This window comes from Hippichthys cyanospilos, chromosome 15, assembly GCF_059441005.1.
Source record: "Hippichthys cyanospilos isolate Australia breed blue-spotted pipefish chromosome 15, RoL_Hcya_1.0, whole genome shotgun sequence".
NCBI lineage: Eukaryota > Metazoa > Chordata > Actinopteri > Syngnathiformes > Syngnathidae > Hippichthys > Hippichthys cyanospilos.
The window spans coordinates 3,827,272-3,853,596 of NC_142383.1; the positions used below are offsets into that span (position 1 = coordinate 3,827,272).

Genomic DNA, 26,325 nt, shown 5'->3' on the forward strand with positions numbered 1-26,325 from the left:
ATGAATTTTCAACAGATTACTATGTTATCATGCTTGTTTTTAAAAAGGGCAAACATTTGAAAAAAAAAAAAAAAAAACAATCACAGGGCACACAGAGACAACCACCCATTCACACTCACAATCATACCCAAGGACAATTTGGCATGTGCAATACATCTATCAACCGTGTTTTTGAAATGCGGGAGGAGACCGGAGTGCTCGAAGAAGGCCCACGTGGGAAAAGAGCTAACATGCAAACTCCTCTGAACTGTGAGGTAGACGTGCAGTCTGCCATCGTGCCACCCTATTATTATTTTGTTACTATTGTTACTACTTATTACTTGTTACCAATTTATTTTCTAGTTGTTCTTTTAAGTTACACTTAAAGTTTAGTTCACAACAGGTTCTATAATATAAAACAGCAGATTCGAGTGATTTTTCACATCAAAATTATGCATCTCCAATCCTCCCCAGTGTCACAATTGGATTTAATTTAACACAAGACATGTTGTTAAATCACGATGCACAATAACCAAGCTTCAATTTCATAAACAGGTTATAAAAGGCAGCAAATAATGGAATGTTAGTGAAAAAAAAACATTGCTGTTTGCATGATGTTTTAGCAGAGCTCCTTATTAAAAAATAAAGTGATTTTAAATGAATATTAAATCACTGAATCACATGCTGCTCATTGAAAACGGTTATGTCATTTTAGAACTAATTAATTAAAACTCATTTGAAATGAGCCATGCATTTAATTGTTACACGCTGTCCGTGCTAATATTAAGGTAATTCTCTTACCTGTGTGCAGCATCCCGGAGCCGGACTCTCCTCCAAAATCAAGCAGACTTGGGAAATCGTCGGGGGTGCCTGTGCACATGCAAATGAGTCCAAGGCAAAGTGTCCACTGAGACAGCCTGGACAACATCTCTCGTGTGGGTCACGGTGCAAAAGTGTGTCGTGGGGTAAAATGCGGTTGTCATCCAACAAAACACTCACTGACTTTTTCCACCTGTCCAGTTGTTTCTTCCTCCCCCACAGCCGGCATCTATTTTCCCTCCTCTTGGCTTTCTGACATCAACTCATGAAGCATGAAAAGACCCGCCCACGCTCTATTGCAGGGATGGGCAATTGGAGTCCTTGAGGGCCGCTATCCTGCATGTTTTAGTTGTTTACAATTTTGAACACACCTGAGTCAAATAATCGGGATATTTATTATCTTGGCTTCTGAAGAGCTTTTTTTTTTTTGCAGTTGCCAACTCCTTTTCTAATACATGGCCAATCAGAACTACGCATGTCACCCCCTTTTTTTTTAATTTACTAAAGACCAATTTTGAATGTTTTTGAATAAACAATGCCAGGATTATCCCTTTATTTATAGAGCACTTTAATAAGCAGCTGATAGAAATTGCTGCACATAGGAACAAACATAAATTGGACCAAAACGAAGATAAACTTTGGAACCGCAACAGAGTCTCTTCACATGAAGCAGAGCTCACTTTGCAGCCTACATTTAGTCCTTTTTCTCTGTAGCCATATTTTACTGAGCAGCTAGGGTGCAAGCCCAACTATGTTTCATTATGATCGTTCTCCTTTTTGCCATTCTGGAACCCTGTGACACAATTGCATAAATAAATACTTACAGTAATTGAAAAACACATATTTGAGCTAAATTAGCTAAATTGTAATAAAGTAATCCCTCATTTTTTCTTGTTAATGGGGACACCGAAATCCCCCACAATAAGTGAAAAACCGCGAAGTAGCATTAGAACCGAATGTTCATGCATGTGTATGTCGGTACCTGATTTTTTTTTTAAATGTGAAAAGTATTTATACTTTACATATTTAAGACATATAATATTGCTGTACACATATTTACTTAAATCTTAAATTATTAAACCGTATACAGTAACTGTACTGTTATTCCTTCTCATTTCCATGTCTTGTCTGAACGTATTAGGGATCATGGTGAGCCGCAGTTTACCTACGAGTAGGTGCTCGACGTCTAACTAGGGTCAAGCAAGTAGCTGACCAAACATGATTAAAAAGCACAGTTCACATAAATTGCAATTTATTACAAAAGGTAAGAGGACCCCAAAGCTTCTTTCCTCCTTGATGGTCTCTTCCCAGCTGCTCATGTGAGATTGACACAGAGAACCTCCTCCACAATGACAAAAAATAAATGAAAATAGTACAGTTCTCACCTAACTGGCCAGTCAATCTGTCAATTAGCTCAAGAGGCACTACTACAAGATGCAGGCACCAATGAGTGGATTTCAACCTCTGAGCGGGAATGGGTTACAACTTCTTTCACCTGCCACGCCAGGAGCCAATCATGTGTCTTGTAGGAGAGCCCTCATCTTGTAGGAGTTCCCCTTGATGCGCGAAGTAGCGAAGGATTACTGCACAGTGGACCCCGTGTTACAACGTCCCTGACTTACGTTATTTTCATGTTGCGACGTGGAATACTGAGTTTTTTCATCCCCTCTTTATGACATTTCCCGGTTTTTGGCCCAAGGGGCTTGGCTGTATTTGTGTTGTTTTGTCTCCATCTGCAGGCGTTCTTAGGTAATTACACTTATTTTCAGTTGCCGTCCATGCAATGCGTCACTAAATTCTGGTCCTCTATTGGTCGGCGTCTCCTCACTCAGATGGTGGTCTGCTATTGGTCGGCCTTACTCGTTTCAAAATGGCGGAACGATAAAGCTTTGTTCGATTGTGAATGGTTACAAAACTGTATTTATAGTGCATTTTAATGCTTAATTCAAAGTTGAATGGGTTAGCCATGGGTCCCAAGATTGCTCGTGATGTTAAACAGAGAAGTAAGAAGATGATTTATATGGAAACGATGCTGGATTCCTTATTAAGGAATATGGGCATAACAAGCACCACTCAAAGGTAAATAAATCCTTTCTATATTTTTTATTTAAGATGTTTTCTGATTGTATACATGTATATTATTTATACGTATCACTTACTACACTATTTTGGTACCAATTTTTAGTACGTATGTTCAAATTTTGATGTTTTTACCTGGGGTTCTAAACGCATTAGCAATTTAACATAGGTTTGGATTGCCCTTCATACGGCGAATTTGCCTTACGACCCCAACCGCTGAACGTCTTAATCTCGTAACACGGGGAACACTGTATTTGCAAATGTACTGTACTGTATGTACTATTTAGGTATTTTTGTTAAATGTCTGAATCGTGTATAGTACAGCATCAAGGGCATGGCAGTTCAAAGGTTCCCTGGTATTGTAATCGCATTTGAGCAGACATGATGCTGATTTTTTATAGAATACAACGTGACATTGATGATATCTTTAATAATGGAAGACAGCTATATCATCGTCATTCTTCTTTATTCAATATACTCTTACAAAAATCAGTACAGTTAGACTGACTGCGCGGGAGAGTTGAGTGACAGCTCAGGATTTGAGACACTTTAGAAGCACTTTGTAGGCATATTTCCTCTTTTTTGTAGGGGGACTAGAGGAAACTGTAATGATGGTGCTCAAAATCAAGTTGACACACTTGCTATGCAAAGCATCAGAAATACAACAGGAGAATTATCAGTCATTAAGGTACTGAAGTCAAACAATATTTTTCTTTTGCACATGCACATTTCTTTCAAAAACAGGAAACGTCCAATGGGGAAGCCACAAATGATGACAGAAGATATTTGGCACCCTGTTCAAATTTGAGGTTGAAACTAATGTCTACTTTTCAAAGCACAAATCCAGCACATCCTTGAAGCCAAACTGGGTGAGACCCAATCTTTGCATGAGACAAGTCTTACTGACTGCCAAACTCCCAACAAAGTTGGGAATGATAAACAGAATGTTTCTGGTGGTGAAGTGAGGACACTATAAAATATGATATCCCGCCCAAACAAATAATTTTCTTGTAGTTTCTCACGATAAACATACCCACTGTTCAATATCCTATAGTGTATACTCTCGTGTTGTCTTGCTCAACATCGTAAAGTAGTCGCTCTTCTATAGAAAAACAAAGAATGTCTGGGTCGCTTGATAAACAAGTTTACTTTTGTTTGTATAACAGCTCACAACACATGAAAGACTTTAAGTGAAGAAGTCCAATCTAAAAGTCTATTGGCCTGTAGTCACATTTCATTAGAATAGTGAGATATATTTTTTAACTAGTGTGGACCATTGTTCGATCTGATGAGGTTGATGCAGCATGCCTGATTGCTCATAAAAGTTGATGTTTTGTATTTGCGCATAATTTCCATCATAAAGTCCCCATGTCTCATCTGGCCTACCATAAAATCTTGACAATTGTTGTTTGTAGCTCCAGAAAGGTTTCTGGGGAAAGTCTGACAAACCATATAAGTCTGCACTTGAAGTTGCTAGGAATAAAAAAACAAAGCATTGACGTCAGTGAACATTTAACCTCATCTATTGGTGGGAGTTTCACACTTGAGTGAAGTAATAAGGTTCTGAAGTAAGACAGTAGCTACTAGACGTGGGCAACTTTTTTTTGCTGGTCCGACATTTGTCAGAGACCCGCCCCTTTCCCGTCATCTTCGGTCTGTCATTTTTTTCAAGCCAGATGAAATTGTAATCGTCGGTCAGTCTGTGTATTTTTGCCCCACCATCCGTCACGACTAAAGGGTGACATTTGACTTTTTTTTCTGGTCCGTCATTCGTCAAACGCTGGTTTACTTATGTCTGCACTCATTACACCGCACTCATACCCTCTTTTTGTACTTACACTGCAAGTTAACACCATGTCTGTGGTTCTGTGTAATATCTGTGTGATATCAGTGTAACATTAAAACAAAGCCAGCTAAGGGGTTTAAGCCTAGACCAGGGGTGGGCAATTCCTGCATGTTTTCAAGTTTTCTCTCTCAAACACACCTGATTCAAATGATTAGGATTATTTTCAAGCTCCAGCAGAGCTTGTTGATGAGCCAATGTTTTAAATCAGTTGTGTTGGGGAGAGAAAACTGGAAAACATGCAGGAATTGCCCACCCATGGAGGACACCGGCCCTCGAGGGCTGGAATTGCCCACCACTGCCCGAGACTATAATACACCATCATGCACACTTGCATCTGAGGGAATGCAAGTAGAACAAAAGTGCAATTAGCAATCATGTCCACTGGATGGCATTATCCTACTTTACATGACACTCAAAAGGTAGATGTTGGTTCTCATTTCTAACAGCCAGCCTGTCTTGGCAAACTCCACAGTATGCCTGAGAACATACCAAATCAGCAAAAGAGCTTCAGTCCGCACCATGGGTTTGTGTTCCATTTGCCCCCAGAGGAGTCAAATGGAATAACAGTCGCTCAGCTCAACAGCTGAAATCCATTCACAATCGACAGAGCCCTTGCTTGAAGCAATCAGCACCCTTTATATTCTGCAGTCACAGCTCAGAAGTCAGTTCATCAAACAGTGCTCTATGGAACATTTACTTACAGCACAAGTATTTGCCAAGACCCTGGTGGCTGACAGTGAGAGGACTTAAGTGTTTATTCTCTGAAGTTGTTTGATTTGGTTTATTTTCATCTTGATTGCTAGCTCTATGTTAATAGAATTAGTTCTATGTTAATGTTAAAATAGTTGTCAAAAGTACATATAAGGAAGTACATATATGTAGAAATGCAAACTACAAATACAATGCAAATTTGTTCTGTAGCCATTGGTTACTTGAAAGAGTGACCACCTAGCAGTGGAAGCACATCCAAGAATGCTCTTATCAGCAATTTCTTTCCCTGTAAAACACATTTAAAAAGCAAAATAACACAAAAAAAATCTCTTAACATTTAATTCTAAACATTATTTATAACTTTTGGTTGGCGAGATTTTGTTGTTTGAGTTTTGGTTTATGAAAGCAGGACTAAAAAAGGTCAGTGATGACAAAGTGCCCACCTCTATTATGCTGTCAGGCTAATAGTCATTGAAGTAAACAAATCACCTGCTAGGTGTTGTCTCAATATTTGCGCTTACACTGGGCTTCCATTGTGACTGACTTTATTTGCCTGATACACCCTGAGATTGGGGTGGTGATTCCAGATGCAGGATGCAGTAGTCAGGATCTTCCCTCCCTAAATGCACAACACGCCATGTGAGAAGGGCCTCATTCTACATAGGGGTGCCATTTTGTGCAAAGGGATGCATTTGTGCAAGTGCTCAATGGATACAGATGTGTGGATCTACTGCACTTCCGTGAGGTGACACTCAACGATTGGCAATGACAAGACACAACCAATTAGATGGGACCGCTCCGATTGTCCCTGCTGAGCAAGACGATGTATTGTCCTACTGGTGCCACAAACAGGGAGCAAGCAAGAGGCAACATAAAGGAGAAAAAAAAACAAATAAATAAAAACTTTGTCTCGAACCTGCTGCTTCTTAGATATGAATCTCTGTAAGAGTCCCTGTCTAGACCAGGCATGTCCAAAGTTCAGCCTTAAAACCAATTGTGGCCTGTTTTCAAATTTACTGTACTGTATTTACAGTATTGTAAACCACAACAGAAAATAAACATCAACAACTATGCTATTTCATATTTTACCAAAAGATGGGAGCAGACCTATGGCCGCCTCTTCGTGTGACTGAGTGAACCGCTCGTTTCAAAAATGGTGTCTGTAGCGAAGAAAAAGAAAGTTGACAGAGAGGGCTGCAGCTTCCAGACAAGTGGGAATTGGCACATTTATTTTACTGAAATACAAAAACTGTGCCTAGTTTACTAAAAGGCTGGTTGTTTTGAAAAAATGCATTACAAAGAAGTGCTACCAGATAAGGGTGTAATATGATATCCAAATTTCCTAATACAATACCACGATATGAACCCCATGGCACTATAATTAGCACATTGTTGTGAGGAGGTTGTCAATATAATAAAGCTTGCCAAACTGTATAAAAAGTCACAATATTGAAAAACAAGCAGTAACAACAGCGACAAACAAATAGGCTTGGACAGTCAATTTATTGTCATGCATTCCCATTGGTTCAGAGCACGGACCATCATGGTCTATGTCAATCAGAACGCCGTGTTGGGCTGAAGTGGACAAAAAGTCACACATTTTATTATCGTAACAAGGACAACACTTCCCTACGACCAGGAAGGAGACTGCAAATCAAGACAAGTTGACTGGGAACGAAAGCCTTGAAAAATTAAAGCAGAATGGTCAGCTCCCACACATTTCATCTCACTAAGTGTGGTCCTTAAAAAGTTTGGACACTTTTGTCGAGACTGAGGAACCCCCCAAACCCACAAGCAGGCCTGATTAACATGTATTTCATATTTAGTTAATTTCTTTTGAATTTATTGAATGAATAGCAATAGTAAAATGACCTAATTTTGTTGTATATGAAATGGTAGTCTTTTTGTCCTTTCAGTTTACATTAAGTTGTTACTTTTGTACTAGGCGAGTATACGCATTACAGTCCGTAAACATGGATAATAGTGTAATAGCAACCACAGCAGTTTTTATTAAATAACAAATAATAAAGTACACTGAATTCCTGAATTGATCTCCATGTTGCCGTTCCCAGTCTCAGTTGTCTGATGAGTGGAGTTTAAAAAAAAAGGAAAAGTACCTGATTAAGAAATAACTCTGCAAATGACTTGCTTAGAAGAAGATATGTTCTAATAATGACAATGTATTGCTTTTGTTGAGCAATAACCTAATGGACGATGCATTTACAAATTTAGAGTTCCTCTGTAAAAGCACACATGCATCTGCCCTTTAGTTTTGTTCATTCCAGTCTTTTAAGTTATTGTCATTGGATATTACATTGGCAATTACTTATGTGTTTTTTTTTCGTTTTTTAATTATAGATCTTTTTAGTAATAAAAAAAGTTGCACATACAATGTTGTGATATGGTCCCTTTATATCTAAAGTCAGATGATGGCTTGAGTGCGTGTGTGTGTGTGTGTGTGGGGTGGGGGGGGGGGGGGTGTATGTGTGTTAAATTGATCAGGGGCACATCTGATTGTAGGTATGAGTAAATGTAAGAGTAAAGCAACTGTCACACAAAAAAGTATCATTCATTTTTTTATATACCAATAGTGACAACATAAGAGATGAACAACAGTCATTGCAAAGCAGCAATAAAGAGAATCTCAGAGGGTGTGCATGCATGCAACATAATCAGCCCATAATGACAATAAGTGGACATAGTAACGTTAAAACAAAAAAAAGTCTGTGAACTTTTATAAATAAATTGGTTAGGGTTTGTTTTTGTTTGTTTGTTTTGGTAGACACACTAGAACCAAACACTGCCCCCCAACATCTAGATTGCTCTCCAAGCAAAAACCGACCAACAAATAAAACAATCATCTACATAGTAAGATTGAGTGTTATAAATCTGGAATTATGCAGACTGCATATTTTATACTAGTACTGTACCAACAAATTTATTAACTAGCGTGCCAAAACTTTAAGAAGTGCTTTCTGTGGAAAGACAAATCATTCCATACACCCCCACCTAAAAAAAAAAAAAAAACAGGTTTGGATTTTAATGAAACGTAGTGTACTTTTTGACAGTAATGGTACAAGACAAAAAAAAGACAAAACATTTTTTTGGGGGGGAGGGGGGCAATCAGAGCAGGGGCTTTGGAGCTATGGTCTGCTGAGGCAAAAAGGCTCATGTGTTGGAAAGAGAATTACAAGTGAACTGTCAATTACACTACAACTTTCATTAAATATTGAAGACATATTCAATGAATATATTACTCCAGAAAAAAAAAAAAATCAGTCTCTGAAAAGTTTTAAAGAAACTCTTTTCACATGTACTCTACATGAAATTATAAGATTCTGTTAAGGCCACTTGGTCTATTTGAAGGTTGAATTATAAGTCAGAATGTCAGGTTACTGAAATATGGACCAAATCTTTCAATCAGATTTGGTATTCTTGTCTCAAGTAATTTCTGAAATAAAAGGGTTCATAGAAAGGTGGCCATAGCCACTTTTGCCCAAAAGTCAAATTCAGCAGGCTGTAGCTCCCAAACTACTGCTCTGATTGATCTCAAATTTGAGATTCATGTCAGTCCCATCACAATTAGCAAATACACCAAGTTTAATTGAAAACCAAAATGTACTTGGCTAAACCCATTGGTGATTGTAATGGAACAATCCCAATGCAAATGAACATCACAAATTGAATTGCGAAACGCAACATTTTAAATGCAGACTGAACCATCAATCCGTTAATTTTATACAGAATTTGTCCCCATTAGGTCAGGAACATATCCCAGTTGACTTTGGGCGAGAGGTGGGGTAAGCCTTGGTCTGGTCACCTGTCACTCACCGGGCAAATACTTCCTTCAATGAAACTACCATGCATGTTTCTGGAATATGGGAGGAAGCCCATAATTGTAGAAAACACACGCAAGCACCTAATGAACATGCACTGCACACGGGAGGGAATGGAATGTATTTTACTGCTTTGCATAGCAGAAAATTGAAGTCAGCGTAAAACTGTAATTTCCTTTTCCATTGTCTAAAATATAATGTCTGGTAAATGGTGTTTGTTGGTACTTAATCAGGGGTCACCATTCGTTTTGAAACTACTTCTATGGTATTAAGTAAAGCAAAGTGTCTTAAATACCAAATTTGCTCAAATTACATTTTAAGGATTTCTCACAATAATTATCAATGATTTAACAAGGTAGAGAAAAGAAATTACTATGGAACAGTGTATTTTTGTAAATCTAACATGCCCAGTAAATCACTTGTGAGTTCCTTATAGATTAGGCTCGCGGGCTACTCCTGAGGTCCTTTGGGCCTACCTGGTGTGTCTGAACCTCATTTTGATGTCCCTTGTTTGCACTATGACTTTAAATAGCAATTGTTTAGTTTTACCGATTTGTCTGGAAATTATTCTTCCATTTCTCTCATTTGTCTATCTTTTGGGCAGGATAGAAAGTTTTTTTTTAAAAAAAGGATGAAGATTAAAACAACTACCAAACAAAAAACACCATCTTTGAACAGAATCGGTTATGCTGGAGGACATTTTTTTCTGACTTGAATAACATTTGGATATTTAAAAAAATTGGCACTTTGTCCTTTTAGAGACAGTTTCTTACCAATTGACTGGCAGTGTGTTTGAAGAAAAAGGCAAATTCTTAGCACACACCCTTTTGAATAAAGTACAGACACAATTTTGACATGTTCAAGACCTCGGCATGCACTACATTGCTGACTTTGGATCTTTAATTTGGATTCACCAACTACAAGACTTAATATATAAAAACGTTTTTATGTTGTTTTTTTTAATTTTATTTTGTTTTTATCTAGATCATTACAACAAATCCAAACATCATGACGTTTTCCGGTATTCTTTAACTGTTGCACATACCTGCTTTACTGTGCGTTCAACACAGACCACCCCTCAAGAAGCTAGACTCCTGCTCACATCTTGTAAAACGAGGCACTTAGTATTCGGCCACATGTTGTTGTAAAATTGTTTTCCAAGTCCCTGCGTGCACCCTCGACCCTATTTGAACAAAGCTTAAACCATGAAAATGGCTCTCGTTTCTTTCGTTTGCCTCCAAGCGACACTTGTTGCGTTAATAAGAAAAGTTCCAACACCTACATGAAATCTTAGTCAATGATGACCCGTCGATTCCATCAGACGTTTGTTGCTACCAAGTTACATCAAAACCTCTGCTCTGTTTGTCAAGACAAAATAAAGCATTCAGGTAGATCAAGAATGAGGCATTCGGATGATTCTAAAACTTAGCTCTTCAAGATTTTGGCTATTAGTCATCAACACCACTGGCCAAGGCAAAAATACTGAAGGGTCTTCAAAATCATTTTGGTGCAAGGGGTTAAAAAAAAAAAAAGGAGGGGTACATAAAGTCAGTATTCTGTTTCCTTCGACAGTTCTTTGTGTTGGAAGGAGAACAAGACCAGAACACTGCAACGGACCCCTTTGACAGCACTTTTAACTGGCTAGTTTCCACTTTCCCTTAATCCAAGCTCGCCGGCCTATGACCAGCTCACGCGACCTGACGCGAGCAACACAGACAAGCTAGCTTGCTGCTTCATCAGGGGATAAGAAAAACCTCTCTCGTATCCGAGCACGTTAGCACCAGTCCTCGTCCTCTCTCTCCCTGAGGCTTCCTGTTCCTCTGCTATTTGATGCAGAGTTTACTCCGAAGGTGAAGTGGTAGCCGTTAGCTACCACTTCTGCTCGCCCTTGTGTGGCCGCCGCTGTGACGGGCACAGCGGCGGCATCGTGGGAAGATGAGTTGGTTGCGGAGGCGCTAGCTCTAGCTGAGTGCGACAACGCTTGGCTGCTAACGGCGTCCTGGAAGTCCTCTGTCTCTTCCATTAGCGCTTGATGAGACGCTCCCTGCAGTTGACGCTCCAAGTTTGAGTCGGAACCAATGCAGGTGACAGGTATCGGGGAGCGATCATTGTCCCCGTGCAAACGCTCGTGTTCTGAAAGGCCACGGCTGACACGGCTTTGTTGTCCGGCTATAGTGGTGCTGGCAGCAGAGGACAGGGGGGAGGAGTTTGCTGTCTTGTAGGCCACAGCGGGACGAGGGGTGAGGGGTGTTTGGGGGAGCTGCCTTCGGCCGCGGCCTGGTGTGCTTGAACCAGAGGGGGCGGGTTTACCCCCAGTGCTACCATACTGAAAAGAACAAAACATGATTTTTTCCAATAGAACATATATCAATTGGAAGAAAAGTGTGTTAATTGTACAGTCTGAAATGGGTATTTTTGAGGCTTCTTTTTAGCGTTACACTGAAAACTATAACATTAAGCTGCTCGTTATGAAAATGAACTGCAGCGTGGCAGGAAAGAATCGCAAATTTGCGCGGAATAGAGTTGCACAGAATACTCTGTGTGGCTTTCCCTGGCTGAGTATAAAGTGCTGCGAAATGGGTTCTTAAAGCCTGGCTGCAGCGTGCAGTTGGAAGACTGTCTCAAGGTGGGGTGTAGGCTGAATGTTTGACTCTGCCCACTAAATGTTTAGCTCTGCCCACATAGGGCAGCCATCCAGGGAGTGTGTTTTGTGCTGAGGACGTGTGGTACTACTGCACACTCATCCCAGTCATTTTTATGTGGCAGATATTGCTTGGCACTTTTAAACCCAATGGTCTATGCCACAAGTGTCAAACTCAAGGCCCGGAGGCCAAATACGACCCATCACATTATTTTATGTGGCCTGTGATTCTGACTAAAATACCAAAGTTGTCTTCACCTTTAGAAAGTTTTTAGGAAGCAACAAGCATTTTTGTTTTTTTGTTACCAATCATTTTTTGAACAACTTTTACTGGCCTCTGATTTCAAAACTAAGTAAATAAGTGGTGATCGCACGTTAAATTGATTTGACATCACAGTCATGACGGCCCTCCAACAGAAACTAGAAGTACAATTTGGCCTGTGATTAAAATGTTTGACACCCCTGGTCTACGTACACAGAACCAGAATAAACTCTTCAATTTTCAGCAACCCTGAACACACTGGTCACACTTCCATGCTCTATGACCTTTTATTCACCCAGAATGGACAACAAAATGGCCATTTCGAGCACTTTGGATGGGCGGAGTCAAACACGTAATATAACAACAGTCGATGGGCAAACGTTAATTAGGCGGGTTCGAACATTTGGCTCTACCCATACATTAGGACTATCTGCATTGAGACTCTTCATTCGATGGGCGGGGGGAACCCAGCACCAATCCGATGCCTGTAGTTTTGCGCTGTGGAACATTGTGCTTTATACTCCCCCATCCAAACACTTCCTGTGTCTGACGGTGTAAATAGTGATGCGGCGATGAGAAGAAATTTGTCTAATGATTCTGAACAAAACAACAAGGTATTCTAGAGCATATATAGTCAAATTTAATCTATACACCATCACGTTCTGTTGGGTGTTTTGGTTGTGTCATATCAAAATTTCAAGGACAAATAATCATTGTAAAGAATTGTATTGAATCTGGACTTTCTCTAGCTAATTTACCACATAAACATCTGCAGTATTAGTGATAATAATAATTAGTGACGGGTGTCTATATCCGTACGTCCAAAAAAGTGACTGTCATCTTGCCAGGAAGTAACTTACTTGTTTAAGGATGGCGGTGTCTTGTCCTTCTCCAGGGGATGTGGATCTGCTTGGACCAGCTGACTTGGCATGGCTTGTCTCTCTGGAGCCGTAACGCTCACAGGAATAGTAGCGTTGCTTCTCCCCTGCAGAGGAGTGATGCCTTCTCTCGTGCGGGCGACTGCGGTCACGCTCCCTTGCTCGTTCTCTAGACAAACCTTCGGCTGAGGGATCTGTGAATGAGCCTGGGGGAAATGCACAAAACGATAACAGCGGCGCTTCATTTTATTAGGTCCTGCTCTCATTGGCCGTGCGCTGGGAGCGAATCACGTGTATTGTTGGGCTACATTCTCGGTGGACGCCTTGAGTACTGCCCGTGGCATGTGCGCTTACGGTCACATCTGTTGGGCATGCAGGAAACCTTTCATATTGCAATACGACATTTATTTTCCATTACATCGTGTATCGGTTTTTAAATGCCTTATTTTCATAATTTTTCATATTTTATATCAATCTGCTCCGGGGTGGCTTTTGTATCATGATTTTTGTCATATTATGAATTGTGTTTTACATTTAAATAATTCCTAGCGCTTCAAAAATACCACATTAAATGTTATAATAGTGTTGCGTGTATAGTGTGCCTGGAGAAAGAGGGATCGGTCGAGAGAGAGAGAGAGAGAGAGAGAGAGAGAGAGAGAGAGAGTGTGTGGAGGAGGCACATGTGCGGCAGGTTAGGAAGTTGTTGAGGAGGACAAAAAGAAAACTCTCAAGATGTCCGCAGTAAGCTCTATGTTCCCGAGAAGTGCAATAATATCTGAGCAACCATATTATAAGTAGAATCCCCTGTTGCGCTTATATCGAATGGGAATTTTGAGATTTCAAGTTTTGTTTTGTTTTATTTAGTTTTGTATTCTTGTATATGCTAAGTCGTTTTTATAATATGAAGAGGAAAAAAAAGTACAGAGTACTGTGTCTCAAGGTTTAACAGTATTGGATTATGTACAATAGATTTTTCCTTGGTTTTTGTCAGATTTTTTTCACCAACGCGAACAGATCTGTTGAAGAGCACTATCACCAGTATCCTGTGCTGGAACTTGTGGCAAAGTGCTACCTTTGTATTCCTGCCACATGAGTGCCATCTGAAAGAGTATTCCCAACTGCTGGGGACATATTAACACAGTCAAGAGCATGCTTGAAAAAAAAAAAAAAATACATGCTGTTTTTGAAAAAGAATGTGTGCTCAGAGATGTTAATGATATGTGGCCTCTAAAAAAGAATACATAGAATTTGTCCATTTTAATGATTTCCTTCTGTAACTACTTTCACAGGGAAAATCTCCTTGCACAGAGCGGGCAAAAGGTGTAGACATGTGGCAGGAAGAACAATAACTTACAAAATTGAAAGCTATATAAGAAAAGCCCGGAGTGCTGTCAGGTCATAACTTCTCCTCCGCACGCAGCATGGTAAAATCATAAGTAGCGGAAGGCAGTCAGGGATTTGATGATGACTGGGATGTAAAATATATAAGCTTGATGAGTTGTAAACATTCTGCTTCTCTAGGGATATGTTTGGTAACAGATGATGTCAGGAAACAAAACAGATGTCCTGATAGCTTTAGTGGCTAGGCTGCATGCAGCTGATCCCCTGTTGTCTTGTCAACTCATAAGGCCGGTATAACATTGAAAAATGCAAATAAATATTTGTTATGCCCTGACTAAAAGGAAGCATCGCCAAGCGGTGACTGACGCTCATTTTGAGACAGATGCGATGGTTTCTGTACACATACCAATAACTGGCTACCTGTGATGACAGAATGGGACCTTCATCATAATCTCCAAACATCCCATCCAGGTTGCTCCCCTCACTGCACCTTCATATAGTGCACAAAAGGGCCCCTGTCTCATGTCTTTCAAACCAGATAAATTCACATCTCAAGACAAAACCAGTAGTGTCATGCAGTGAGGGGAGGCAAGAACAACCAGACTATTCTAATATCTAAACCCCGACTATGATTGGCAACAGACAAAAAATGCTGCATCACCTTTGACCGACTCATCAATCAAGAGGAAATACATTATGAAACACTACCACAGAATGAATCCCTAGTCACCAATTATCGAATAAAGCAGTGTTGTGACACAATTTCAAGTTTGTCACGTTTTTTAAAGAGATAAATCAACAACCAATGTCTATTTGCTGTTTTGTAATCTGAAATAGCTCCTTCAATGCATTCATTTGCTGAAAAAAGGTTTCCTTTCTGTTTTTTAAAGTTAATTAGTTTTTGTTTTATGATTTGTATTTTCTGCATTTCACAATTACTTTTCAAACCAGTTTTTCTGTTTTATATTTTTTGTCACCCCCAAAAAAAAGAATGTCGATGTTTTTGTTTTTGTATTGTTTATAAGTATCTTTGCTCTAGTTTCTCAGAATTTTATGATATAAATATAGAAGAGAATATATTTATCGTCATTGTCACAGTGAAAACGAAGATGAAAGGTGCTTACCAGCCAGTGCAATAGAAAAGGTAAAAAAAAAAAAAAAACAATCCAAAAAACATGTATACATAAAAGATAAGGTAGATAAGGTACAAAAAAATAAAAGAAGTATTTTATGACAGAAGAAAGATCTGGAAAACAAAACTGAAAAAATACATTTAAAAAAAGGATATATTTTAAAAGGCAAACCCCCCACAAGAACAAAACAAAACAACAACAAAAAAACCCGACCTTTTTCCACCACAAAATGACTACGCTATACTGCCCTAAAAGTGTATTGTAAACCAAAATAATTTTGCATAACATAAATACAGTGCCATCTGTTTTTAAAACTTGGCATATGCTGTTAAAGTTTATTGACTCTCACTGTGTGGTGTTGATGATGTTAACATTCATGCCGATGTCTCTCAGGACAGCTGCGCTGAGAACAGCAATGTATTGTACATCCTACAGCACTGTAAAGTTACTCAGCAAGTGTAGACCACACAGTATGTGTATTAACTAGCACTGATGCAGAGGTTATGGCAAAGCAAAGACGCTACGATTTCATAATTTGATATATTTTTTTTCATAATTTAGTATTTAAAACAATATGTGTCTATCCATGAGCGTGTAAAAGTAAGTGAAGATTAAAACTGCTCAAATTGGGTACAAAGTATTTCCACCAAGTTTCTATCTTTGTTTGTGCTTCATTCGGTCATGTTTGAAGTGTCCGCCTAAATGTTTCTGTTTTCGCTCTCCCTTCGTCAGAGTAAAACTGTTGAATGGGAGAGCTTCTCCAGACCACTTTCTAACTATATCCAAACTCCAAAAATCTTCTTGAAAGAATACTTAGATCATTATATTCTCTTGATTATGTTTGCTTTATTTAAGTAGATGAAACATCAAACAAATAAAGAACCCTAATATGAACGTATTATAGCCACACTAAGTATCTTTGGGATTGTTAGGTCAATATCTTGGATAAACAGGTTGACAGTAAATGTATTTTAACTACAGTATTTGTCAGACCATAAGGCACACAGAAAGTCAAATACCATATTTCTCCAAGTACAAGTCACCCTCGCTCATAATTCGACCCCCCCCCCCCCCTTTTTTTTTACTTCAATTTGGGTGAATTTTCCAAAAACGCGATTATAAGTCTACTCCTGACTTGAGTGGTTACATAGATCATGGCTGTCCAATTATAACACACGGTGTGTGTTATAGCCCTAAAAGTCATCACTAGTATCTGACACACCAAATAGCTCCTCCCATTTAACATCCGGATGTCTTCTATCTCCTCGTCAGTTGTTCAAACATCCTCGTTACTCTTCCACGGGAAGTTGTCTTCAAATGCAACCAACTGGTTGGAAATGGAGGTCTTCCGAGATTATTTGCTGATCATCTTGGAGTGTTCTTTACCCAAGTTGACAACTGCTGGGAGATCAGAGTGTGGAAGGTTGCACTTTGCTGCCCCCCTCCCATCGGCAAACAACCATGCCAGTGCTTGTTCAAGCATGTGTCTAAGGCAGGTGTGTCAAACTCATTCTTATCGAGGGCCACGTTGCAGTTACAGTTTCTGTCAGAGGGCCGGGATGACTGTGATAAAATACATTTTGGGTGTATTTGTCACACTTCCAACTAGTTTTGAAATCAGAGAGAGGGTGAGGGCAAAAAGTGTTTGCTTTTTCCCCTAAACAATTTTAAAAGCTGAAGATGACTTACAAATGTGGTATTTTGACGGGAAACTTGAATTGGGATGGGCGTTTTGCGGGCCGCGTTAAATGATGTGGCAGGCCGGATCTGGCCCCCGGGCTTTAAGTTTGACACCTGTGGTCTAAGGGCTGAAGGAGACAAGTCAAGCTGTCTTTTCCTTCCAATGCATCAAAGTACGCTGAAAAAAAATATATGCAGCCTCGTTGTTGACAATAAAGAGGCGATTCGGCGACGCTTGACAAAAGTGCATATTTGTAATGTTCTGTGCAAATGCTCTAAGACAGATGCATACTATATTGAGGTACATATTATCATTTTAAGACTTGTAAATGACATATTACTTATTTCACATTCAAATGAATGTTATTCAAACAAAACAAAATGTTTTGAGTTATGTGGTTATATGTCGACCACACCAATATGGGGATTGAAAATGAGGGAAAAAAAAACTTCGACTTGTACTAGGAGAAATATGGTCATCGCAAAAAAAAAAAAAATAAATAAGTGTGCCTTGTAATCTGATGCGCCTTATGTATGGATGTCAGCTTTTCAGTTCTTTGATTCAAATTCATTTCTATTGCATTTGAGTTCTCATTATCATTTACACGTACAGTAATTGCTGGCAGGCATTCATGCTTTGATCATACCAAAACGAGAACTGGTACCTGATATTTTGGATCCAGTCTAGACCTATTGTTATAGGTCTAAATCTATCAAATAAAAACACAGGACAAATACAGTAAACTATTTTAAATTTAAAGCTTTACAAAAATAAGACATTTAATAACCTGGTGCACGTTATGAATGAAAATATATTAAATTTGAGATCCCAGGAATCATTACTGCTTTCATTGTTTTAAGTGGCCAGAATGTAGTGGCACAGCGCACCGACAATTTTAGCTCCCAGTATAATGGAACTTTTTACGATCTACTGAGACTTCACACAAGGCTACACAGTACTCATTCTTCTTACGTTTCTATCTTGGACTTTATGATACTCATACAACTCCTTCATTAATCCGGGTATGCAAAAAAATATACAGTATATATATATATTTTTGGAGCGTATGGCACAAGTCTCCGACATTGCGGTGTAGCCGCTAATAGGAGTGTTGACGTCTCGTGATGCACACAAGATATAAAGTGCATTCAAAGATTCATTCACAAGATGTAAAGTGCATTCAAAAACACTTGGACATATCCAACTAAGGCAGAATTGACTTATCTATCATTTACTATTATTTATTATAGATTTATTTATTGATTTAATAACCTAATGTTACCCACTGCCTAAATTATCCGGCAATAGTGAAATAAGAGGTGTACTGAACCAACATTTTTTTCTCGCTTATAGAACTGACTGCTATTATAGGAAGAGAAGAAAACACGCAAGTACTTTTTATATTTTTGACTTACCAACAGTACTCGGTGGTTGTACGGATGTCGCTCTATCCAAGGATTTCTGCTTTTTGTCTTTGTCCTTGTCCCTGCGCCGGTGGCAGCGGTGGTGATGATGATGGTGATGGACTCGGTCCTGGCCTTGGACAGCACCAGACCCTGCAGATGATTGATGTTGTCCTGGTCTTATGAGGTTAAATTCCTTAAGAACAACCTCCTGGTTGTGCTGTGGGGTCAGTGAGGAAGCTGAGCGTCTAATGGGACTGAGGTCAACAATTGGCTGAAAAAGAAAACAAAGCAAACAGCAGTGAGGAGAATGCAGAGTGATGGCGTGTCAAATCTTGACATTAACCAGAACACTTGACTGGACCATGACAATAGTCAAATTACACATGATGACGGCAACTTTTTGTTTCAAGACTGACACTCAGTGGTTTCCTGTCCCTAAATCTGTTTAACCTCCATGAACAGATGTTGAAAACGTTGGAAAAGACCTAAAACACTTATGAATATGGATGGAACAACATCGGCAAGATTTAGAGATTTCTTGTCAAATACACGAGATCTTTTATTTGTTCTTTGGGCAATTCTGTGTATAGGAAACCACACTGCATGCCTAAACTCTATGCTGCTCATTACTGCTCCGTATTATAGTAAAAAGACACCACCAAACGAGGCTGGCCAACTTCAAAATAAATGTTACCATAGCAAATAAGGTATGAACAAGAGCACAAGAAGAAGAGTATGCTTTTATGTTGAAATTATTCCTGGACGCATGTTGCAACAGCAGCTGACTTGACTCTTTCTGCTGCAAAAACTTTTCTGCTTGGCTCTCTGCGGAGGTGGATGCGTTTTGCTCTTCTCCTCCTCCTCTTTTATGCAAACTATCCATGGAACAAGTAGAGGGTAATATGTTTGCCAAACTTGTCCATACAAGACATGGAGAAAATCTATATTATTGGATTTTTGATCCCAGCGATCCTCCTCCTCGGTGTGAGCTGACAACGAGCTTTCCTCGCCCTCCTATCAGGTGGCCTTAAGACTGTTGGTTGGACTAGACTGGCAGAACAAGGACACTCTTACATACACACACTTCACAGTGTGTGTGAGCTTTGACTGGGGATGCTGTTGTGTACCTTATACTGAAAAGATGTCTCTGTACGACCTCTTTTCATCTGTGAAGCCCTTTGAGACTTCGGTGATTTAGGGCTATATAAATAAAATTTGATTGATTGATTGATTGATTCACATCCCTAGTCTCAACGTCGCAATTGATCCTAATCTCCACCCACATCAGGTGACTATCAGGTAACTATGCTGTGAAAACGATGGGACTTCTACTAGCGGCAACGAGCTGGCCATGACATGGTCCCCCCTGCCCCCACCACCCCTACACCCCCATCCACATGTTTGTGTGAGATATGTTGTGGTGTCATTTTCGGTTATGCGGCTATTTTTCCCAGACTTTAGCCATAACTTTCATTTGGGGCATGGCCTCCATTTTCCTCATGTAACATGTATTGATGCTGTTTAGCCGAGTGACCCCTCATGACGAATACCATCCGGCCTTTCTGTCTTGTCTTCCCCGGTCAGTCAATTGCATTGAATATTACTTTCTTTGAGCTTGGGTCAAAATTTCGTTGCCTTGTACTGGAGGTGTAATGACAATAAAACTATCTTATCTAATCGAATCTATTGCTGTCAACGTGAGTCCCAAGTCGAGACTCCTGTCTACAAATAACAAAACATTGTTCATATTCAATCCTGTCTACAAATAACAAAACATTGTTCATATTCAATCGCCAATACAAGGCACTAACAAACAACTGAATTATGCTGACATTTTATTGTATAGCGCATGTTGCCAGCGTTTAGCATAGCATCTACATAAATTAGCTGGTAGCTAGCGGTGCTCGAGTGCTATCTACTGATATTGGCTGGCGAGAGCAGACTGATTACTATTCAACGGCAGGTTAACAGATGTACTGTATATGACTGCACACAATTATGCTGACAACCTGCTGTTTTCTACTGACTACATTTTTACAAACCAGATGGCTTGAAATGTATGTTCTGTGATCCCTATGTCACTTCATCTCATTGACCAAAATTTATGAGGAGAAATTTGTCCAAAATAGTTTCCGCAATTGTATTTAATGACAACATTTTGATAATCATGAAATTATAAAAATGAATTAAAATGATATCAAATGAATTTTGGCTTGCTGCTGGGTAGGTACCAAAAATAAATATTGTAAAAAAATACCGTGCAAAGGTAAAAAACAAACAAACAAAAACAACAAAACACAACTATTGTGTCCCATTTTTGTTAAAATAATCTTCGCAGTATGTTTCATCTAATTTCGGACTGGATTGTCCAGTTCAAAAATGAATAAGGCTGGGTAAATTCAGGAAATCATATTTATCATTCGTTCTGAGTACAGAAGTGCATGTGATCCTTGGAAATGCTTTTGATCACAAGCACAATACTGAATTACACATCGATGGACGTTTGCCTGCCTTGACTTGGCATCTAAATTTAAATGAGCATCTTCAATACAACACGATTAATTAAACGGGTGATTAAAATGTAATCTTTCAAGGGAAGGAATAATTTATTTTTAAGGTCTAATATGTAACAAAATATTTCCAAGTACAAAAACCGTAAAGGTGAGCCTGTGGCATACAATGTCGTTAAAACACACTCCATTTTTTTCATTGTTTTGTTGTCCACTGAATCTGAAATAGATGGAAAAAAACTTTCAATTATAGCAAAATAGTATATGCAAATTTGAGTTGTTTTGTACTTCCATGTGTTCCAGGTGCAAAGTGCCACCAGTAAAGACATTCAGGGTCATCACAGAAAACCAACATTACTAGGTCACTGTATCAGGTATCTCATACAAATCTAGAAATTGAAAAAAGAAAGAAAAATCAAACAACGGCTCAACTTTGACCAGTGACTGAGCAGTCTGTAAAACTGTTATTCCAAAGCAGGACAGCAGATTCTTTGTCCGTGCTTTGGTTCAATCACACAAATACACACACGATTCACAGATAATTCCATGCTATGATTTCTCACACACCATTTTAAACAATAGAACTGTACTACAGCAACTACTTTCTGAAAACCAGTGCAAAGTGCAAACATTGAATGATTTGAATTGCATGTATATATGTAATTTGACCGATAACTGCATATTGCAGGGTCACTTTTTCAATGAGGATGCAAACTCTGCACTGAGATGACGGAAGCTCACTGACACAAAGACAGACATTTGTGAGGAGATTGGAGAGCAACAAAGAGGTGGCACAACAGGTGGTACATACTGCCAGGTGGGTCCCAGGGGCGTGGCGAGGGTGGTTCCGCTATCAGACAGCACACACAGAAGGGAGGTGGGCAAAATATTAGCAATGGGCATCCAAATTAGGAGAAAGCGAAGACAGAAGAGGAGACACTGGTGAAGTTAAAGGTTGGCAGTAGCCCATCAATTTTTCACCAACATTCTATAAAAGGATCACAATCACATTCATTTCATGAAGTAGCACAGTCTGGGATGGCAGTTTGTGATTATTTCTGCCAGTTTCCCTTCAAAGAAATGCATAGCGCACTGCGTATTCTTTTACTCGTCTTAGGACTATGACCTTCTTTGTGCTTAATTCATAAACTAGTTGGGACATGAGAAACATGATGCTAAATCATTTCCATGTGGTCCGATTATCAATATTATATGTGTGATGCACATAATGCCAACCTCCTCTTCCAACAAGCCAAACAGCAACATAAGAAAAGTGCATGTCAGGTGATGCGGGAGAGCAGGGAGACAAAGAGCAGGAGGTAAAAAAAAACAACAAAAAAACAAAGTCTAAAAATATTACCCAGAAAAACTACCTGCCAATGGTATAACATTTGAAAATTCAAAATGTTGTGTTGACTAAAAATGACAAATAAATGCAATGCTTTTTTGTGTCATCAAAACTTAAGTATTTTCATTATTAAGGACTTTCTGGCAAATCTGTAGAAACTATTTCAAAATACAAAAATTAACAATACTCAGTTGATTAAAAAAATAGAGGAAATATTTATCAATTTTGTATGCTGCATGGCCAAACAGTTATATCCTTATATATATATTTTTTATTTGTTTTGTTTTTTCGCAAACAAGCTAATGTTCAGAGACTGTTTTAAATTTTTCCAAACGCTATATGAATATTATCTCTAATACATAATTATGAATTTTTACTCAGCTTACTTGCAGTGATGTTAGACTTCTTTTAAATGTTTTAAAACAGTGAGGCCAATTCCTTGATTTTTATTTGTTTTCAATGAAAACATTTTGGAATGAGGATGACGTTTAATTGACGGATACAAATAAAAGTTACTATGTTACAAGTGGCAAGCTTGATAAAATATTTGAGGGAGAAAGGATTTCATCAAGAGCCCAAACATACAAGGTGTGAAAGAGTGGCGCAAAGTTCATTGTAGTCCAGCACGATTATAGCCAAAATAATAATTATGATTTTTTTTGGTTGATACCGAAATCACTATTATTAAAAGATGTCTATTTATTGCCCTTTTTTTAAACAAGCAGTATATAAACAAGGTTTCAAGGCTTGACACATAATAATAATAATTAAAATAACTAAAATAAATAAGTAAATAATAATTAAAACATTCACCCAAGACATGGCAACAACTTGGCACACGCAGCTAACTTACTTGCTGAGTGCAAAACAATAAAAAAAAAAATGAAGCATTTTAATCAATTAGCAGTCAAAATTCTCGGTCATTTCAAACCGAAATTATTCCAATTCCAATTTTTTTTTTTTCAAAGCGGGTCCAAATTGACAGCTAGCACTGTTTATTTTATGAAACAGGAGAAAAGTTCAACACCATTTCACACTGGTAAATAGTATTTTAGGGTGAAAAAAGCCAAGGCTTTTGTCATTCAACATGTGGGAAACATTACCTCCTGGTGGTAGGGTGACAAAGTGCTAGATTTGACATGTACAGAAGCGTACTATAGCCGTCTTTTTAAATGTTAATATCGCAGAGGATCCGCTTAATTAATCGTGGCAGTCAATTTTATGATTGCATTTAAAATTCCATTAATAGTGCAGCCTTAGTTCATTACTTACTCTATACCCTAAGCCAAATATAAAAGAATTAACCTCACTGTTCTTGTTTCTTTGCGGTTGCAGAGATAAGCAGTGGTTGCCTATATATATCATTCAAATTTGTTGAAAGCAAAGACTTGAAGAAATAGACACAGCATCCTTGCTAGCGAGGATCTTACATAGTACTCTGCATTGAGTCGAGGAAGAGAGGCTGCTCGGCCGTGGCCTTCCAGGCTGGGGTAGGCCTCTGTGTCTGAGATGTTCTCAACCGCCTTCATTTCAACCACTTCCTGAAAACATAATGACAAATGCATGGCAAAACCAGATCTTTTAGTTGTTTTTGGAGGTGGTGCTTTTTTTTTTCTTTTTTTGTAAATGTTTGTGTGTAAACCTGAGGCTTCAGGGAACACTGCACATCTTCTGACTGCCCTCGCTGTAGTTTCCTCCGCTCTTTGGGTCTCAGTGATGACAGAGAAACATCCCCAGACTGGGAGTGTTTTATGGAACTCTTCTGGTCGAGTCTGAAGAAAACCAACAAAACTGCATATTATCACGCTCTTTTAATATCCTAAATAGGTTTTTTTAAACTTTCAATTTCAGCCAAAACGATTTTAGTAGGAGCAACCAGAGAATGTTGTTGCTAATTCAGGTCTAAGCAATTAATCACATTAATGAATCAAGCCAAACACTAATATACAGTAATGTTACTTTCGCATAAATCAGTAAACATAGTTTGTGGCCATCCTCTATCTACCTGCCTCCCTACCTACCAACCTACCTATCTAACTCAGCTTTATTCACTCAGCGGAACTCTGCTGAATTCTTTGCAATCAAGGAGAGTCACGAGTAAGACATTTCCGGTCAGGCGAACGTTTGCTCCCTACTCTCTCTGCCCCCAAAATGTGTGTGTGTGTGCGTGCTTGTGTCCCTTTTGCTGTGGATGTGCTTTGAGGGTGACATGAATGTGCCTGTGGGGCGGGTGTTGAGGCAAGAGTAGATTAAAACTCCACAGGCATGCGCGGTACAGCTCATGAAGCACTCCGCGGCGATGTTGTTGTCAACACACACAAAGACGACCCTCACCAGACCGTTGGAAACCTCGTCCCGAGATTTCTTTTATAATAAAATGGTATTTCCAGTATAAACTCTCTATTGTAATCATCTTTGATCATGTACAGATTAGACTTTAATTCAACGTCGCTACTAAGATGCGCAAAAAGAAAGGGTTTCTTCTGTCAGCAATCCAGATTGCTAAAGCAACTTCCATACGGACGATCGTTTTATTACGAGCCATAACAACTGGCTTTGCTGAATTGCCAAAGGTGATGGCAGCCGTCTTCCAGTGTTCGCCTCGTCCTTAATGTAGTGAACGATGGATTCGTTCACTCCCAAATGGTGGGCCACGGCTGCCTACCTTCTCCCTTCGAGAAGTATCACCTTCTCAGCAATTGTCATCATTTTTTGATGGTGTTTAGGCTACGAGCCTTCACGGGAGCAGCACGCTTGGGAGCTATTGCAAAAGTTCGATATGTAATGAAAAAAAAATCCTTGAAGTTGTGAATCTGCGTAATGGAAAAAAAGTCCACAATGTGGCGAATCTGCAATAAGTAGTGAAGTAGTGAGGGTTCACTGTATGCATATATATATATATATATATATATATATATATATATATATATATATATATATATATATATATATATATATATATATAGATTTATATATAGATATAGATATATATATAGATATAGATATATAATATACCAATATATATATACAGTATATATATACACCAAGACTTTTGCTCACTGTGTAGGTAAGTTAGGTAGAATTGGTTTGAATTCAAATTAATTCACTCACAATGCGTCCTTGATAAGCAAGGTGGTGGTAGTTGTTGTGACAGGTGGAAGAGGTGAGATCTTTTCTTCTGATTCAGGGTGCAGAGGCAATAGCTGTTTGGGGCTGGTTATCGGTGGCTCTACTTCCTTGATATGACCGAGAGGAAGTATAGGACGAAACAACGCCCCCAGTTTACTCTGCAATACAACCAAAAGTGATTATGAACAATAAACATTATAAGAAAAGTTATTTTTCTTTTACAAAGGTGGGGGCAACTGACTAATGATTATAATTTCTTATTGTAATGAAGTGGATAGTTTAAGTAGCTGTACTTCATTGAGTACTATTTTGCTGACAACTTTAAAAATGAATTTATGTCTCTAAATTATACTTTTTTTAAGTACTGTACAGTCTCTCTAAGTTTTTTCACCTCCCACAATGGTGATTCGATAACAGCAGTCAATATTAAATTAATACTTTGCTTATTCGTCCACTTTGATTAGTAAATATACTAAATGATGACTAAAATATTTGTTTTTATTAAACAGTACACACAATCCTTCATTCTTTAGTCTTTAGATATATGTTTTGGTGGCCGGTTTTACTTTGAATAGTTAAAATTTGAATCGCACCAAAGTGTCATGTGTATTGATGATAGTTTCTTCTAATTGTGTTTACCTTAATGAAATGTATGCTTATATGCGCCTATATTTTCAATCAATTCCTTTAAAAATGCAAGAGCTCAAGTAATAATCACAAAACAGC

General features: G+C 38.7%; 1 protein-coding gene across 1 annotated transcript in view; it reads right to left on the minus strand.

Moving 5' to 3' along the window:
- Positions 1–7,997: 7,997 nt before the first annotated feature.
- The window catches only part of LOC148411396 (voltage-dependent N-type calcium channel subunit alpha-1B-like), a 175,998-nt gene continuing 157,670 nt past the window's right edge, over positions 7,998–26,325 (minus strand). The window contains exons 44-50 of the mRNA XM_088435897.1: positions 25,582–25,757; positions 24,113–24,242; positions 23,901–24,011; positions 21,934–21,972; positions 18,622–18,883; positions 13,034–13,257; positions 7,998–11,596 (exon numbers count right to left, since the gene is read on the minus strand). Coding sequence (XP_088292023.1) covers positions 11,045–11,596; positions 13,034–13,257; positions 18,622–18,883; positions 21,934–21,972; positions 23,901–24,011; positions 24,113–24,242; positions 25,582–25,757 — 1,494 coding nt within the window. The 3' untranslated portion in view covers positions 7,998–11,044. The remainder of the gene's footprint in view (positions 11,597–13,033; positions 13,258–18,621; positions 18,884–21,933; positions 21,973–23,900; positions 24,012–24,112; positions 24,243–25,581; positions 25,758–26,325) is intronic.